At 45.9% G+C, this 19,132-nt stretch overlaps 1 protein-coding gene across 1 annotated transcript in view; it reads right to left on the reverse strand.

Annotated features, from left to right (window-relative positions):
• Positions 1-223: 223 nt before the first annotated feature.
• The window catches only part of TNC (tenascin C), a 48,525-nt gene continuing 29,616 nt past the window's right edge, over positions 224-19,132 (reverse strand). Inside the window, exons 13-24 of the mRNA XM_044440154.1 lie at positions 16,893-17,165; positions 12,382-12,504; positions 12,087-12,230; positions 9,391-9,510; positions 8,220-8,363; positions 7,660-7,790; positions 6,528-6,660; positions 4,890-5,041; positions 3,860-3,956; positions 2,916-3,077; positions 1,860-2,023; positions 224-512 (exon numbers count right to left, since the gene is read on the reverse strand). Coding sequence (XP_044296089.1) covers positions 402-512; positions 1,860-2,023; positions 2,916-3,077; positions 3,860-3,956; positions 4,890-5,041; positions 6,528-6,660; positions 7,660-7,790; positions 8,220-8,363; positions 9,391-9,510; positions 12,087-12,230; positions 12,382-12,504; positions 16,893-17,165 — 1,754 coding nt within the window. The 3' untranslated portion in view covers positions 224-401. The remainder of the gene's footprint in view (positions 513-1,859; positions 2,024-2,915; positions 3,078-3,859; positions 3,957-4,889; positions 5,042-6,527; positions 6,661-7,659; positions 7,791-8,219; positions 8,364-9,390; positions 9,511-12,086; positions 12,231-12,381; positions 12,505-16,892; positions 17,166-19,132) is intronic.

Raw genomic sequence — 19,132 nt, forward strand, 5'->3', positions numbered from 1 at the left:
GTTGGAAGAAACTGTCGGATGCTGTCCTGCCACCCATTGCTTCTCCTCTGAGCCCACATCAAAAGATTTATGTCGTCAAAACCCACCGAGACAAACCAAGGTCCCCACCCGCCCCTCCCTGGAGGTTGCCATCTTTGGTGCAAAGAAAGTCAGCTACAGACAGAAGGAAGGTGCTCAGCAGAGCACGCTAGCTTTCGAAGAAGGCTTTCCCATCCCACCCCACCCGATAAAAATGGTCAAAGGAGCCAAGGTTAGGTCAAGCAACACTGATGCTTTGGTTACAATCCCATCTCCATTGCTGATCTCCCTTCCCCGGTTTTTGGGCTGGGGGAGAGAACCCAACATCCTTTGCCAACTCATTCTCTCTCACTCTGTCGCTCTCTCCGTGTGTATGGGATGAGTTATGCTCTCTTTTGTCTCCCTTCTAGATTCCTGAAGTTGGAGGGTCTTAGTTTCATCTCGGCGAACTGGATGGAGTATTCGTGGCCTTTCCAGTGGAACCAGTTGACACCCTGAATGATACAAATGTTATTTATTACATTTATATCCTGCTACTCTTCCATCAAGGAGCTCAAAGCAGTTTCCTTCTCATCCTCCAGCACTCAGTCTTATCCCCACAACAACAACCCTGTGAGGTAGGTTGGGCTGAGTGTCTGTGACTGGCCCAAAGTCACCCAGTTGGCTCCATGGCTGAGCAGGGACTCGAACCCGGATCACCTGAGTCCCAGATCCATGTTCTTAGCTACTTCACCACACTGGCTGTGCTCTTGTGGGGTGAAGGTCACAGGCATAAGGAAAGAGCCTGGAGAGTTTCTTGGAAGAAGTAGAGAAAGGCATGACTAGACAGAGGTGCGGGGGTGAGTTAATTGTTGACTAAGATCTAAATACAGTCACAGGAGAGGTTGCTAAACATTTGTGCAATCACTGGTTCATATTTATTCATTGTTCTGCTGAACATAATTCATTAGTTTGCTGACATTGGCTATATTTAGGTATAAGTCCTTCTGAAGAAAATCTAAAGATTTGAGTTCCTTTGCATGATGTTCATTTATTATTTTAATTTCTAAAGAAAAGTTTGTCATTACAAACTTTGTGCAATGCTTAAAGATATGTATCTTTCCTATGTATGTATCTTTTCCTTTCTTATGTATCTTTAGCCAATAACCCAACAGCACTATTACTTTACAATTGTAATGTAATATATAATGATAACCCAACAACAATAATGTGGTAATTAACATTGTGTTTACAGGAGTTGAACAGGCTGTGAAGGACAAGCCAGCTTGGAGGGTTTTCCTTCATAGGGTCCCCATCAGTCAGAGATGACTTGATGGCATGTGACCACCGTTATAGTTGAGGAACTGTCAGAGAAAAGAGGCAAGCTTTGGTTCCACTATATTCATGATGACATGTGGTCAAAACCCCCCAGTTTTAATTGTCAGTCATTGAGCTGGTGCGATGTCGTGGCAAGAATGTCCACCTGAACCTGGGGAAGGCAGGTTCTGGTCTGCTCTTGGACTGACCTCTCGCTGGGTGTTCTCAGCCCACCCCACCTCACGGGGGTCTTGTGAGGATAAATGGGGAGGGGGAGGATCAGCTCAGCCACCTGGGTTCTTGCTGGGGAAATAGCAGCCTTCGTATAAGAAATGCAAACAGAAATCCACCACCCTTCTGGGACATCCGCTTAACTTAGCAGCCAACCTCATAGCAGCTGTGAAAGTGAGTGGGATTTTCCCATGAGCTCCAGCCTGCACGAGCAATGGTCAGGAATGATGGGAGCTGTAGTATGAAATATCTGGAGGGTTCTAGGTTGTCCTGCCCCAGCCCATGTATTTTAAGTGAAAATAAATCCCACTTGCCTGACTGTGGCTGTTGTCCCCATATCTGCCCATCAGGTTGACTCGGTGACAGTTCTTGTACCAGAAAGCCCCTTTATAAGATAAAGCGCAGTTGGTGATGGCTGAATCGTGGTCCTTGTCAAAAGTGGAAAAGGGCCGTCCGTTGTGGTACATCATGGAATCACCTGTGTGGAGTTGTAGGGAGGAGGAGGGGAGGAGGAGGGGGGGAGGAGGAGTACGTTGTCATTTCTCAGGCAGTCAAGTCTCTGTTGGCAGAGAGCATCGGAAGCTCCAATATAATTATAAAAAAGAGGTGCAGTCGACTCTGAATTCCCAATGGAAAAGCCTTCCCCACCCCCAGCTCACTCTGTAGCTCTTCTGTTTTTTCAGATCATTAGTACGAAGCAGAAACCCAAACACAGACATACATACCTACATATATGCAACCTTTCCAGGTGAGTTTCTCTAATCCCCAGTATCTAATCAATTTACACTTCTAAGGTAGGGCAAGTTGGAGGAGGGGAAATGGGACAGACAGAAGAGGCTTGGGAGGACTCCTCTGCAAAGCTTGGATGCTTTGGGATAAGGGCGGTGTCCGTATCACTCCATCAGCCTGACGAATGCCCAGGCACCAAGGCCTCCAATGAACCTGGAGATGCATCTTGACCCTGCAGTCTATGCTACTAAGTGTCCAACCTCTGCTAGTTTATTCACGCTCTGACCTGGCTGCCACTTTCTGAAGGAAATGTAAACACCTCCCCTTTGCAATACAGATGTGCATTACTTTAGCCAAACATGCATTGCAAGGTTGGATCTAAAACTTTGCAAGAACTTTTGGAGAATTGTTCAAGTTGTGAAACACTCAAGAGTCTGAACTTTTGTCTGAACATATAAGACACAGGAATTACAATTCAAGAGGCTAGAGTTTTGATCTCTGATGGCATACGTTCATATTTTGCTACGTAGGAATCCATGTGGTTGTAGCAGCAGTAATAAGAATAAGATGATCTGGTTCTTTGGTAAAACCATGAAGGATCTTCAGAGGAAGCACCTTCTATGAGCAACAAAAAATTGTACCTGCTGTGCCACTGTAGCCGTCTACTTTCAGCCGATAGCGAGTCCTTGCATCCCCTACAGTGAACCTATCGTACAGCGCATATGCAGTCTCATCATGATCCCGCAAATCCACACGCAACTCATATTGGCCCTGCGAAGTGATTTTGTGAAGATTATCCAGACCTGCAGGGGGGAGAGAACATTAAACGCTAGATGTTTCTTTCATCTTCTGACCCTTAAACAAGTTTGCACTCAGTCATACTTTCCTTGAGACTAGTCCTCTAGAAGCAAAATCACACCATCGTTTATTTGTCACCACCGTGCCAAGATGGTAACGCTTTGCTAAAGCGTGAAACAAATGGAGAAAAACAATTCCTATTGTCAACATTCTTTCAACTCTCATGTTGTGTATAGGGGGTTGTGGGCTGAAATGCCCACCCCCATTTTCAACCCAATGCGAAGTGGAAGAATTTGCAGGGGAGTTGCTGGGAGGGACTGATTGATGGATTCAGCACCAATTGGTGTCATTCACTGGCTGGCCTTCATTGTTTTTCTTCCCAGAATGGGACCATGTGTGATTCTTCAGGACATGCCAAGAATGGGCTTTGGGGTTGTGGGTAGGCAGAGATGCTACCCTGAGGAACCCAAGGTAAAGAGAGGCAGAGCAGAGTACCTAGTGCTCCTTTTAGATTATAAATCCCATCCTCCCCAACCATCACAGTTGGTTAGTCTTGTGATGGAAGCTGTCTGTCAAACATCTGGAGAGCACAAGGCTGGGGGAGCCTGGAATTCCAGCCACGTTCAGAGACACTCTGGCTTTGGGATGAGCAAGGGGAAAACACTGGCACTGAAATGGGATTGTTGTCAGGATGACCAAACCCTGGAGAAAGACTGTGGGAGGTCCAGTGAAGCGTTTATCCAAAGCTGAAAGAAGAGCTGCTCGGGTACTGTGATGAGTGTCCTACCTAGCCAGAATTCACCCTTGGGGTCTCCAAAACCAGCCTCGTAAGTCCTCCAGTTCCTGTAGAAGTCTTCTGCTCCATCCTGCCTTCTTAGAAACACCTGAGGACACCCAAAACAAACACTGCTGTTTTAGTGAATGAATGGGACATGACTTACCTTGGCTTCTTGTTTTACTAGCAAGCACGATCTGCTAGCCTCTTGGCTACCTGAAGCTGTGGGGGGAGATGCTCTGTTCTCAGCCTGAGACCTACACTTGGCCCTAGAATGAGGATTGGAGGTCTGGGATAATTGTGCAGGTAGTGACTCTCTTATGGGCCTCTGGAAGCCACTTTGTATCCAGGTCATTGGCCCATCTAGATTGTCCGCACTGTGGGCGGGGAGCCTGATGTCCTCCAGGTGCATTGCACTACAGTTCCCTTCATCCATGTCCATTGGGTGGGCTCACTAGGATGATGGCGGCTGTAATCCAAACCATCTGGAGGTTGCCAGCTTGAGGCCAGTTGGCTAGCACTGCATCCTTGTGGTTTTGCCTCCATCCAAGTAAGTGGTGGTATGGAGATCCAACCTCATGGGTTGAACGAGGAAGCATGTAAACTTTTACGGGTCCTGGGATCGTAATACCTGAAGAAGTACCCCTCCCAGCTCGAATCTTCCTGGGTACCATGATCATCTTCTAAGATCTTCCTCCAAGAGCCAGCTCCCAGGTTGGTTTGGAGGGTGGCAACAAGGGAGAAAGGACTTATCAATGGTGGCCCCCAACTGTGGAATAATCTATCCCCTGAGACTCACCTGGCACCACCCTGTCATCATTCCAGTGCTAGGTTAAGACTGCCCTCTACTCCCAGGCATTGAAAGGCGTTGAAAGGTACTGAATGGTCTGATGGAGCATTTATGACAGTTTAAGTTGTCCTAAAATTGTTCTTAGCTGATAAATGGGAATTGTTAATTTATTTAATTCCCCAAAGAACAACAAGCAGCTTCTGTTGGTAAGCTAGCAGAATAAGAAGAGCATAACATGAACTAAATACTCACGATCCATCCACCTCCATCAGAACTCATGTCGCAGTACACTTGCACTGGCTGAGACTGATCCCCGTTAAGATAAATTGTGTAGAGACCAGACACGGTTTCTCCATTCAGCAGAGCCTGGGAGCAGTCTCTGGGATGAGGGTACAGAAGTCCAGCTGCAAAGAAGATAAGCCAAGGAGATGCTCATTACCAGGTCCCCTGAGAGTTCTTTCAACCCAAGAAGAAGACTTCAACTTGCTCAGAATCCTGAGACATGTAGCAGACTGGACCTGGCCTTCCAGCACCTTTTGTCTGATAAGCTCCCCTGCTTAGCATGGAAAGTTTCTGTGGCTGCTTCTTCTCTGCACAAGCCCTCTCTTCTGTGGTGTCCTCCTTCACAGTTTGTGGCAGCCCTCAAAAGCTGTCACAAAGAGGAAGATCAAGATCTCTTCTTGCTGATGCCAGAATGTGGGACCCGGAATAATCAACTCAAGTTGCAACAACCCAGATTCAGGCTGGACAGCAGGAGAAGTGTCCTCACTGTCAGAGCAATATGACAGTGGGACCAGCTGCCTGGAGAGGTGGTGGACTCTCCCACTCTGGAGACATTCAAGAAGAAACTGGGCAGCCCTCTGAGTGGGATGGTGTAACTTGATGTCCTGAAACTGCAGAGGGTTGGACTTGAGGGCCTTCTGGCCCCTTCCAGCTCAACTATTCTGTGTTTCCATGTTTCTATGACTTTCCCAGCTCTGTCCCCTGTACCCACACAAGATTCATCCTTTCTGCTTAATGTTTGGATCTTTACCTGCAGAATCACCTTCACTCATATAAGCTTGCTAGGCTTTAAGATCCACAGCCAAGAACCAAAATAAGCATTACTTAAAATCTCAATTGTCACATTGTCTTTGTTTGCTCCAGAGTGGATGTGGAACAAGAGCCATCCCCTGCCCCCCCCCTGCTGGAATACACATGTGGATTGTGCCCCCTGTGCCTACTCTAGAGCAAAAATGCAAAAAAAAAAAAAAAAAATTGCTGCTAAATCGGGATTTTAAAGATGTATGTTCTGGTTCCCAAGCCTTGCCCACAATGAGAGTGATAAGAGAATCCTAAATACCAGAAGCAGGTCCTTTCCTTGTGGTGGCCCCAGAGCTCTAGACTGGTCTTCCGCGAGAAGTGCCCCTTTTGCTAGCTTTTAGGAGGATGTTGGCTTATGCTTAACAGCCTGCATTTCTTTAATTTAATGAGCTGTGCATTTTAACAAAATGTTATCTCCAGAACCATCTTGTGAAAATGCCTGTATCTGCAGATCCCCCCGTCTCTCCTACAACCCTGATGTCAACCGACTGGACATAAAATTGGCTTGTGAGAGGGAAACATGTCCTTAGAATTAAGGAGGGGGGTGTCTCTGAGATACCACCCAGGAATTCCTTTTCAGCAACACCACCAAGCTTTCCACAGTCTACTGTGATCTAGCCATGGCTCCCAAAGTAGCCCTTTCCCACCCTTGGCCTACAGAATCTTTCTTCTTTCTTGGGAGAGGAGGCGACCTGAAATGGACATTGCATTCCAATACTGCACTGCGGGACCTGCTGCAAGGAATTCCTTTCTGGGGTGGCTTTGCTTTGGCAGAACTATCCCCACAAACCCTGAATGATTTCTTACTTGTGGTGAAAACAGTTTGGATGATCTTGCTCTTTAAGCTCTGGTTTAGTGCCTGCAGCTTCACTGTGTACTGAGTGGATGCACTCAGTTCAGACAAACTGTAGGAAGTCGCCTCTGGTCCCAGGATAACTTCCTGTCGGGAGAATCAATAATGGAAGACCTTTTTTTTTCCCTTGGAGAAAACACAAGTTCTTACAGGTTTTACAAGCCTGGATGCTCTTTGATCAATCATGCATGCTCCCTTAAGAAAACAATATCAGTGATGGATGAAGATACAGATCCTTCTGATGGCATCTGCCAAAGCTGTCCTCCCCGCTAGGAGCAGGAGGATAGTAGTCCCAAAATGAATGTTTCTTATGGTCAATGTTCAAGCGGCGTAGCCAAAAAATGATAAATAGTTGGGGCAGGCCCTTGTACATCTGATATTTGCACTAGTGTTGCTTCACGATTGAAGTGCATCAGATATTTAGATGTATACTCCTCTTTTTACATGGCTGCACTAAATGGTGGTGGGGGAGTCTGTCTGTCTGTCTGTCTATCTAAAATTTGCATGCTGTCCATTACTTGCGTCTCTGAATGGCTTACAACATAAATCAGAATAAAATACATAAATTGATGATTGAAAGTTGTTTTCTGGGGGCTGATCTTACCACTCCTTAGAAGAGCATCCTAAATGGTGCCAAAGGACCTTCACTGGCACAGGAAAATAATTTGGCTGCACAATTCCAAGACTCTTATCGACTGAAGAAAATTTAGGAAGGTTCTTCATGGACTCAGCTGTGGAGGGTCCTATGAGATCACCTAGCCCATCCCCACACTGTATAGCACAGGAATCTTGCAGCTTCAGCTTCTCTGACAGATGGCCCTTCAGCCTCTGCGAAGAGACGTCCAGTGCCTCCCCTCCAGCCAGGACCCCCACAAATTTGCAATTGCATCCAAGGCCTGTGAAATTGTGGAGAGAACTTTGGCAATTCTGTGGGGTGGTTCTTGAAGGTGGGGTTCCACAACACTTTCCCATGTTGCCACTGCAACATCTTCCCTTCCCAGAATGCCCATTGGGACAATGCTATGCTGGGTACACCAAAGCACTGGGCAATGGACACAGACGGCCAGGTGGGACCCAAGCACTCACCTTGACCTTGCCATCAATGGATTCATAGATCAAGAGGTAACCCGTGACAGAGGCACGGGGTGGCTTCCACTTTAGCACTGCTGTTTCCGACTGAATATCCATGGCAGTCAGGTCTCTTGGTGCATCGAGGCCTAGACCCAAGACAAGAAGTTGGGGGCATCTCAACAGATGGGATAAACCAAGCAGTACAGCTGTCACTTGTAAATGCAACCCAACATCCCACAACTGGGCGCTCACCGGGTGTATTGGGCTATGATCCCCATCATCCCCAGCTAGCACAGTGTTTGCTGTCCTACACATTGGGATGGCATTAGGCTGGAAAGGCTGCTCTGTCCAAGGAATGCATTCAAATGAGAGATGATGGGAGAGCTTGGCAGAGAGAGCCCAGCATGTAAACTTACCCCACCCCGAAGGACTGACCCTATTCAGAATCGGGCCAGGAAGCCCTTTGAGCTGGGCCCCAATTGTTCCTAATCCTGGGGGATCTGTTTGTGCGCAGACCTGTGCCCCCTTCAGTCCCATTCAGGCCAATTGTTCTACAGCGTGACTGCCCAGGGTACCTGTTACGAATTTGGTGGAGATGATTGAGCTTTTCTGTGGTCCCTTCACAGCATAGATCCGAAGTGTGTATTCAGATGCTGGGCGGAGGCCAATGAGATCGTATTCCACAGTGTTGCCGGAGACACTGTGAGTCACTTCTGGCTCTAAACAAGGAAGACAAACAGCTCTGTTCAAGCTCTGTTGATCTATTTGCATGCATTGCTCTTATTATGTCCATCAGTATAGAAAAGAAGTGCCTACCATCTGCTTCTGATGCAACCTGGAAATGATCTGGTTGCAAAATCAGTTCCAGGGCTTGCTCAGAGGTATGGGCAGTGGAAATTATTTATTATTTATTAAAATGTTTTAATAAATAAATGAATAAATAAATAAATGATGAGGTCTGGGAACACCAGAGGCCTCCAGTGTGGTGTAGGGTCAACTACCTCATTCCCCCCATGCTGGAGGCCTTGGGACATGTTCTTACAGAGGGGCGTGGCATCCTTGGGACCTTCAATGAACCGCGTGAGGTCTACCAACACTTCCTCCCATGCAGTTCTTCCCAATTCCTTTACTAGCTTTCCTCAACCTGACACCCACTGGATGTTTTGGACCTCAGCTCCCATCAGCCCCATCCAAGATCACCAGTGGCCAGAGGTGGTGGGTGCTGAGTCCAACACCTGGAGGGCAACAGGTTGAGGAAATCTGCTTTAGAGTGAAAGCCCTTTGTGAAGATTTAAAAATCATCTGTCTTAACAGAGTGGACCATCGACGCTGTAAAACGTCCTGCGATGGTTGTAAAACTGGAAACCATCATGACTGAACACTGGCAAATACTGGGCATGTCATGAGTGGAGCCGGCTGGAGCTAGGGGTCAGACTAGATGGCCTGGGAGACCCCTTCTGACTCGCTCTGTTTCTATGTTTCTAAGTTTCCATCCTTTGGAGAGTTAATTCTATTTCAGCTAGTCCATTAACAGAGGACCTTTGGACCGGCTGGATATTCTACAGGAAATGCATCCCATGGTGGCATTTCCAAATACACACGCAGTGTCTAGCTTCACAACATGAAGAACTAGAACCTTAGTTTTCAAAAAGCACCCCGAGTGTTCCATTTTGCACCTGTTTTTTGCATCTCAGCAAGTTTCAGCAACTTGGTACCACTTGACGGCAGAGTGCAATCATGACTTACCGCCCTCAGTGATGTAGGAAATTATGTACTCATCAACGGCAGCTATTGCGGGCTGCCAGATAGCCAGAGCATTGGAATCCGTGATATTCACGGCCTTCAGTCCTGATGGACTGTCCAAAGCTGAGAAGAGGGAAACACACATACAATACAATGTCACAGCAAGACAGATAAAGATGGTGTTCCGCTGATCAGAACACGCTTATGTTCAAACAAACATCAGGTGACGGATTGGAGAAATATTGTAGCGGGATATGTTACCCCTGTTCTGAAAGTCTCGCAGGATATATTGCCCCTGTTCTCTGAAAGTCTTGGGTGCTGGTTGCTTTCAAAGTGCAAAACAAGATGTTGAGTGTAAGCTTTAAAGTGCCTTACAAGTTATGGCCTGGCTGCTCATTGATAACTTGCGAGCAAGTAAGATTTGTGGGAGGAGAACGTGACCTGCAGAGGCCAAACTGCCAGGCATTCTCCTGTTTTGCTCCGAAATGGCAGGGTGCATCATCTTAAGGATTACCTCTGTCTCTGATTTTTTGGCTTCTAGAAGGAGTGAGGGCCCCATCTCTTAAACATTATATTTTAAATGATGTGATATTTGAACAAGCACCAAGCCACGCTTTTCAATCTATTTATTTTCAAGCTTTAGTTGGGAGGAGCAGCAAGAATAAATCATGGCCAACAATTGTGTGAAATTGTGGACTTTGGCAATTCTGGGGGTGAATTTTGAAAGTGGGGTCATGCGATGCACTACTGTTCTGTAACACTCTTCCCACATTGCCCCTGCAACATCTTCCCTCCCCAGAATGCCTCCTGGAACGATGCTACGCCGAGATACACCATTGCACTGGGCAATGAAAATGGAGATGGGCAGGTGGGACTCAAGCAGTGACTCACTCAACGGATTCCTACTAGCATGGCGCATGTCAGCAACATTTCTCTGGGTGCAAGAGTTACCTTCCTGTAATGAGGTGCAAGGGAGGCTGGGGACTTCTCGGTCAGTGGGGGCCCTCATCCGTTGCAGCTTTTCTTTTCAGCATTAGAAGAACTTTCTGCAGTGCTCCGTGGTGGTGAAGCCTTGCTGGGGATGAGCCGCAGCACCACAGACAGCTCCAATAAAGCTGGAAAGAAAAGCTGCACCGGTTGTAGCATCCTGCTGACCTCTCCGGAGGAAGGGGCTGAGGAGTTTGCGTGCTTGGTTTAGTTTACCATCTTTACCCCATTCTGTCCCTGCAGCCCCTCCGGCTGCCTGAGCTTTCTGAAAAGCTCCACAGAGTGTCTCATGGCCTGCTGGTTTGGGTACAAAGGCAGGACTCAAGTCCAATTAATCAATAACGGAGGCCTTCCTCCCTAGGGTCATTCCAGTTCTGCTTGCTGGGGGCTGCAAACCGAGGAAAGGATTTTCAGTTTTGATTTGCTGCTGTTCAAAGTCTTTAGAAGCAGCAGCAAAAGCAGGGGAGATGTTCCATCAGTTTTCATGCACAAAATTGACCTGTTGAGGCTTTTCAAAAGGTTTATCAGTCCAGGATCTCCCAGCAGCGTGCAAAGTTTGGACCTAAGAAATATTGGAGTGACTTGTTCCTCTTGCTCTCTTTTCCTTCCAGTTCTAAGCATTTATTGTCATTATTACATTTCCGTACCACCCAAAGTTGAAGCTCTCTGGACAGTTCACAACATTTAAGTCATCCATCCAGATTTCAGCCCTGCTTAGCTTCCAAGTTTAGGCAGAACCACATACTTCAGGCAACACAGAAGCTTGAAGAAAACTCTGCAGCCAAATACATGTCAAGGGTGAAAATCTATCAGCCCCTGAGTCTGCAGAGGTCTTCTTTGTGGTTAATCACAAAGGTTGCACAATATAAATGTGGATATGCTTCCACACTGTTTTTCTGATGCTGTCCAAGGTTCCACTGTTTCTCTAAATGATTCTGCCCACAGATGCTTGGAACTTCCTTCCAGAACACCTGTGTTTTGGTGATGACGGAGTTTTGATTTCCTTTAAATCCCCTGTCCAAATTATTGGGAAAGAGAAATCAGTGTCAGTGTTCGTTTCTCTCCCTTTCTCATTTTTCCACTCTGAACTTCAGTTCCTCCTGAATGTTTTCCTATTTCACTTCCAGAAATAAGAGAGTTGTTTTTGCAAGGAAAGCTGTCAAGAAAATCATGTGAATGTGTGCTTGCGCATTTCTTTGTACCTCTGTCTTGTTTGTAATTTTGCATGCCGTATGTTTTGACAAGGAAGTCTCCTAATGCAACAGATTGTTAATATTATTATCACAAACATCTGCATTGCTGTGTGTGCCTTTCCCTAATATTTACATTTTGGCAAGCTTCTGTTGGTTCGGAGAACTTCAGATTTGAAGGTTGGCTGAGCTTCCCTTTGTGTATCTATTTGGAGGTGTGAAATTAAGAGCATTAAGATGTGAACTGGACACATATTTCTGCTCTCCCAAAGAAAGCTTTGCTGTGACTCCCTTAAGCAGGAGTCAGGCCTGCCCACAATCTTCTGCAACTTAGGCTACGACAACCTGAGAACGGGCAACAGATGCAACTACTTAGCGATGCTCTGGTCCCTTCCACCCCCTTCCCTCTCCATCCCTTGATGTTTCAGCTGTGCTGAAGTTTGGATGGTGGGCATCTTGTGCTTTGCAGAACCCCAGGTATATGCAGGACTGAATTCTTCCCACTTTGCTCCTTGTACATACCTGTGATCAGAGATCCCGATGCAGGGTCGCTTTCCTCAAATCCTTTGACCGAGACAATGCTGACAACGTATTCTACACCAGGGATCAGCTTCACCAGTTTGATCCTATTCTTGGCCCCATCTACAGCCACAGAATTAGGGGGACCTGGAAAAGACAGGAGCCTGAATGCATGAGGGTACCCACAGTCCAGGTTTCAGCACCAGAGGCAAAGTCAAGAAGGAAAGCTTTGGGAACTGTCTTTCTAACAACCAGGAGATCTTGCTACCTCTGTTCATGCACCATCCTCCTCTCTTACCTCCAGTAACTGGAATATAGGAGATCCGAAAGTTGTCCACACGAGTCCTTGGTGCTGTCCAGCTGACTACAGCTGAGTTTTCAGTAATATCTGAGAAAGTGATTTCCTTGGGAGATCCCATCACTAGCCAAGGAGAAAGACATGAACACAAAGAAGAGGAGTTAATACATGGTTTCCTTCAACCAGACTGATGGGGGAGAGGGAGAGGAAAGCATTTCCAATTCAGGAGCTGAAGCAACAGTGAATATTTGATCCAGTGTCACAACTAGAACAGAAAGTGCCGTGCCACAAAAGCTTCACTTGTGATTTCTGCACAGTTCTTTTTATGGCCGTGTTTTCCATTCTGACCACAACCTTGTAGGCATATCCATTCACCCACACACCCCAACCAGTCACAACAACTCAGAAGACCTTTGAGGTTCGAATCCTAAGCTTACTTTCTGCAAGGGATAAAACTGGTCAGAATGAAACCTGCACCCAAAATGAACCGTTCATGATCCTTGAATTTGGATAGATGCAGGAGGTATTGCCCCACGCTTGAGGGACACCTAAAATACTTGCACCAAGAGAGCTTTGCCTTATGTTTTCATGGGGCGCTACTCCTTCTACACAGAGAAAAGTTCATGCGTGTGTGTGTGTGTGTGTGTGTGTGTGTGTGTGTGTGTGTGGAGTCTTTCTGTTGACCTGAACGGATAAGACACTGTAGGCAGGAATGCTCAGAATATGGACTCTGTATGAGCTCTGCATCCAATGATGAAAGCAGGCAGGCATTTCATCATGCAGGTCAGGAAACCGTACATGGTGATTCCATACTGATCTTCCTTTCAAAGTAGCTCAGCTCAGATGCTTTGGCAGTCTCTGCATTTCACGCTGGAACTCTGCAGATCATGGAAGGTGTCATGAATAAATTGCCATGCCTTCCAAAGGAACAGAAGGTCTTAGCTCCATGGAAACACACCCCTCACTTCCAGGATGTTCTGGGTTCGATCCTTAGGACCTCTAGCTAAATAGAGGATTTGGAAGCAGTGGGTGGGAAAGGCTCTGCCTGAAAAATAGCCAAGCAATGTAGACCAAATTGGTCCAGATAGACGGATCCATCCAACCTCTGATAGATCATAGAAGCATAGAAAAGTAGAGTTGGAAGGGGCCAGAAGACCAACGGATCCAACATCCTGCTCAGTGCAGGACTCCAAGTTCCGCCATTCCTCTTAGATGCCTGTCCAGCTGCATCTTGAATGCCTCTAGTGAAGGAGAGCCCACCACCTCCCTGGGTCTTTTGTTCCGTTCTCATACTTCTCTAACAGTCAGGGTTTTTTTTCCTGATGTCCAGCCAGAATCCAGCTTCCTGGGATGATCAAGAAGAGATCCTGTCCTTGCTCTTCATGACAGCCTTTCAAGAACTTGCACAGTGCTATCCCACCTCCCCGTAGTCTTCTCAATTTCACCTTACTGCCAACAACGCTGCAATGTTACAATGGGAACCCAGAGGAAATTTGGCTTTCCAAAGTTTATATTTTTCCCTTTTAGTTCTAAATAGATTCCTCATTCCCCAGTTGCAATGAAACCAGTTCTGGTTTTTCTTAAAGTCTTCAAAAAATAAACAGCCCGCACAAGAGATGTCAATTAGCAAATAAGAGACAACTACCAGAAGCAAAACATATTGAAAGCGACTACGGAAATGTGCCAGTGAAAATTCAACCAACTCTTCTGGGGCAGAGGGAGAATGCCCTAAATTGTGTTTGCTTGAGACATTCAAATGCAAAATTTGTTCATTGTTTCCAATTGTGAAGAACAGTGCATTGAAGTTGCTTTTTAAAAAGTGGCAGGGAGAAATGAAAGAGACCCCGAGGGTACAAAGTCATAAAATTTGGAATGTCAGCACTGTTGACATTAACACTACTACCCCAAAATTCACCAAGAACATTGGAAATTAAGGAGGTAAAACTAAGCCTACAACCCAGTAAACATGTTTAGAGCAAGGGTATCCCCTCCCCCATTTTTAACATATCAGTCAAAGTCAACTTTTCAATGCTGCAACCTGAAAACAATACATATAGTGAATTTTTGCCGTTTGCTGCCGTGTTGCAGTTTCATTTCCAGTTTGGTCTTTTTATACCACTGCTAAAAGTAAAAAAGCAAGCACACACGCAAAGCAAAGCTCAAGATAGTTTATAAACTTTAAAAAAAAAGGGGGGGGGGAGTGAAACACACACATATATGCAAAACAACCTGATAACCATTGGTGTGAGTTTCTGGGTTCCTGATGGCATCTGGGAGGGTTTAAAATTCTTTGGAGTCCCAGGAAGGGGTGTCCAACCTTGGCACTCCAACTCCCTTCTCCCTTTGCCACCAGAGTAAACAGAACTGTCATGGCTGCCTCTCTGGGATGGAAATGCACCTAGAGAGGAGGGTGCGGAGGAGGGGAGGAGGCTGCCCATGGCAGCTTTTGCCCATTCCAACTTGCATCCCCATCAGCTCGCCTCCTGGCACAAAGATCCAGTATACAAAGAGCAAATAAGAGCAGGAGGAACTCCCAGAGAGCTTCTGAGCTCTGCTGAATGCTTCTTAAAGCAGGAGCACAAACACGCGACTCCATTTTGTTCAGACTTGTTAACACCCCCAAAACTTCCTCATGCTGGGAACAGAACCTATGGAAAGTGAGCATGTATTTGTGTGAACATGCAGATAACCTCTCAGCATTCTCCCCACTGTGTGCATATGCGGAAAAGTGGGGTGTGTGTGTGTGTGTGTGTTTCACTTTTTTGCTACAGGGAGAGGAGGAAATTCCCTCGGTTTTTCAGGAGTAACCATTTCTATTTATTCAGTTTTGGTACTGTCCAACCGGTAAATGCCCTAGAGTGGTTTATAATCATAAAAACCCCACACAATGGTCAGATAATATAATGCATAAAACAATGACTGCATGGACAGAAAATGCTGCTACTACTACTTCTAATAGGAATACTTAAAATTTGCTTGCTCGCTCTCCTCCACAGCCAAGCCCAAGGTTTTGCCATTGCATTGACTGTCTGGTCACCACTTTGCATGATTTCCAGGAGCCAGAGTGCACTGCTCTGCAGGGCACTGGGTGGGCAGGGGAGGAGGGAATGGTCTTGATTAATTGATTTTATGTAAGCCGAACTGGGAGCTGCTTTGGCTGAGGAACAGCATGGAAATCCTTCATATAAATAAATAAGAAATGGTGTTTTTTTCCTTAGAAAAATGACTTGTGGGAAGTATTGGCTCCATTCTACAACCTCCCCTCTTCCTTCCATGTGTATGCAATTCTCTTGCCATGTTAGAAGCTTTTATGAAACAAGAAGAAGCCCGAACCCGCCACAGCTTCCTTCTTTGGCTTTGAGAAACATTTCATGACCATCAAAGGAGAAAAAAAAAAAGGCTACGAAATGTCATAAGCAGCCAGAAGGCACTAAATCAGCAGCTAATTATGTTTCCCCAGGAACCACGAGGGCCCGACTCCCCAGTACTCGCTGAGCGGCTATACGGTGAGCTGTTCTGTCAGGAATTTTAATGGCCTCTGTTTTATTACCAGCTTATTCATGGAGTAACTTCTGAGCTCCTAAATCTTTTCTGAAATGGTCTCACTAAGTATCTGTCACTGGGGAAAGAGCCGGTCGGAAAGAGGAATTGCAATAGCTGTCAATGTCTTCCGATAATTTAGTACACGTTGATGGGAAGAGGGAGGTGTTTTTTAACAAGTAAAATTGACTTTTGGACAGCTGTCCCTCTTGAGTGAGTCAGTCCTAAGGAAGCCAAACCAAGCAGTGATGGGAGGAAGTTTCACCTAGGTGTCAGATGTGTCAGATGTTAATCCAATAACTCCCTTTAACTGTTCAAATGCTCGATTGCACACAAAGACTCGCTCTCTCTTGCCTAGGCTGACTAGACAGTGGGCCTGCTCATCTGTCCCTCTGATCTACCTACTTACCTACCCCTGCACAGAGAAAACTAGCTTCTCATGTTCAGAACAAACCTTTCTTCTGACAGAGCAGTTCTTTCTGTATCTGGAGGGGAAGGCCACCACATCCAAAGGGATGCAGCATCTTGCCCAAGGACCTTGCGGAAGAAAAAGCCAGCCTTGTTTTGATCTCTCCCCTCCAAAGATCAGTCATTCTACGGACACTAATTGTGCTAAGTCTTTATGTCATGTTCCCTCCTTAGTAAGGGATCCCACCTTAGTTCTCATTCCCAGCTGGGGGTCCTGTGAGCCCTGGAGTTCTTTTGAGCTTGCTGATATTTCTTTCCTGTTCCGCTTTGCCCACACAGCAATGACACTCCAGACATGAGCATCAGAACGGCCAGGAAAGCTCAGAGTAGGGGCTTAACTGGGGGAAAGCGCCTGCCCATCTTTTCAATCAGCCTTGCAATGAGAGAAGGTCGGTGTGGATCGCGCTCCAAATGACTGAGTGGAGAGAGCTGTGAAAGGCACACGCATGCATGTTGCTGAATCATGCCTTCTTTTCCCTTGGCATGCTGAACCCAGATAATACCTGTGGTGCCCAATGCATTTACAGGCTGCGAACGCCGTCCGCTGGTAACGCCATACAGATCAATGGAATATTCAGTGCCTTCTTTCAGCCCTGTGATATCTTGGGTGCGCTCATGGCCTGGAATGATTAACTCCAGAGGGTCCGATAGCCTGTTGGTATCCCTGATTTTAAGAACAAAACTGTCAAAGGCCCCATCATCTGCTGTCCAAGACAAACGGAAACCATCTGGGGTAGCGTCCGAGACCAGAAGGTTGTCCACTTCAGGTTCTGCTTCTGAAATTGGAAGTGGGAAAAAAGAAAGAAAGCAGAAAGGGGGAAATAGAGATTTAAATTTCCATTTTTGAAAAAACAAGAGAGAGAAAAGATGAAAGAACACTCCGAAATGATCAGCCCCCGAGTCAGATTAGCGTGTGAATGTTCCAGCCACAAGTTCAGAGAAATGGAAACAGGAGATCTGCTATCCAGAAGGGGAAAAATGCATTCAGAGATTAGGAGCAAGACACATTCCAAACCAAAGCTGTGGATGGAAGCATGGATACTCTTGGAGGACCCCAAAGCAATAGAGGAGGGTACAGTACATACACAACCTTTTCCCCCCACCATGCAATATTAAACATGCTGGTAGCAAGTCTGTCTTCCACCGAAGTCGCCTGTCCTTCTGCCAATCATTTTAGAAAACTATAAGCAACGCCACTGTAAATAATCTATATATTTCTTTTACAAGTTCACTTCATTGCAAGCATTTTCCCTATCCTTGAGGGCAAAACCCCTCCTCCCTCCAATTCATCACAGTTTTTATACAAAATCTTCGCCAAATGGGTGCATCTTTGCCAAATGGGCGACATAGCTCAATTAGTAATATCACACCAAATTCCACAATGAGTTGTTTCAGAAGAGGAGTTTTCCCCAGCTCCTAATGAGCGACTGTATTCCAGGCTGGACCTAATCCCAGTTAGAAATAGCCTAATCTGGTTTTGATTGTCATCTGAAACCTGAGTGTCCCAAGAATGCCAGTTCTCAGGAATAAAATAGTGAACTGGGCTACAGAATATATTTCCAAGCCTCCTGCCAAACGGAGCTGAACAGGTCCCTAAAATATTAATCCATGAAATAATGCCAAAAATATTATCTGAATTGTTTTTGGTGAAATGCTTTTATGTTTGAGATGAGGCGAGGTGATAAGCGCTTGAAATTTGACAGCTGTCTTCCTTCACACACAAGTTTTCACTAGATGCAGAGAATGAAGACTCTGTATGTGTGTACCACAGACCCTAACATGGCATTTTGAAAGGGTGTTTCTTCCAACGAATTGGTTACTGGGTTATTTCTTCAGAAAGTTGGACCCTCAAATGGTCTGGCTGACCCTTACACTGGGTAATCAATTAGAGATGCACAAGCATTCCTCTTCATTCATGACTCAAAATCTCACTTTCCTACCAAGAGGATGATTGTAACCCCTTAAATATTTTTTAAAAAACACTTCTCTGGCCCCTTTTAATATGACTTGTCCATTTTCTCATGCTGAATTCATCTTACAGTTTGCTCCACAATGAGCAAAAACAATGGATTGGATTCAGAGTTAAATTCTATCAATTTGTAGTAGCCAAACTGTAAATTTCTTCTGGATCGGCCTCATTCTCATTCACTCACACCCAAAGTCAATCCCAGTCTGCTCGCCTCTTTATCCTTATCTTGGACTCCACTCGTTACCCTAATTCTCCTACCCACTTTTGCCCATGTTCTGCTGACTTCTTTTCTCCTCCTGTCATTGTGATGCTGTCTGCCATTTGACTAGGCAGTCTTCTTGCCATTTTCTTCTAATTTTTTGTCTGAATTTTGTGTGAAGTTTGGGGAGTTGGTCTTCCTCAGCCCACTGGCTACTTGGCATCACTCCATCGGCCTCCTTTGTTCTTGAGCTCCCTGTTTCTTAATATACCTGCCCTTCCAGACCTCTTGCAAGTCCTCATCCTGTACTTCAATGTGACTTAAAATACTGCAACCAGACTGACAATGTTCACAGCGGCGGGGTTACAACCTGACTTTCTTTGCCACCTCTCTGACCACCACCAGGTACAATGTATTTTAACCGAAAGCTTGGCAAACTTTTTCAGGGATCTCTAGTTCTAAGAGATCTTGTGTGGCTTCGCATAATGCATTTCCTGGTGCAAGAGAAAGCGTTTGAAAGAAATGGTATTGCTCATGACATACAGAGATAACACACCTGGACATAAATTCTGCAT

Source organism: Varanus komodoensis, unplaced genomic scaffold, assembly GCF_004798865.1.
Source record: "Varanus komodoensis strain SLA01 unplaced genomic scaffold, ASM479886v1 scaffold36, whole genome shotgun sequence".
Taxonomy (NCBI): Eukaryota; Metazoa; Chordata; class Lepidosauria; order Squamata; family Varanidae; genus Varanus; species Varanus komodoensis.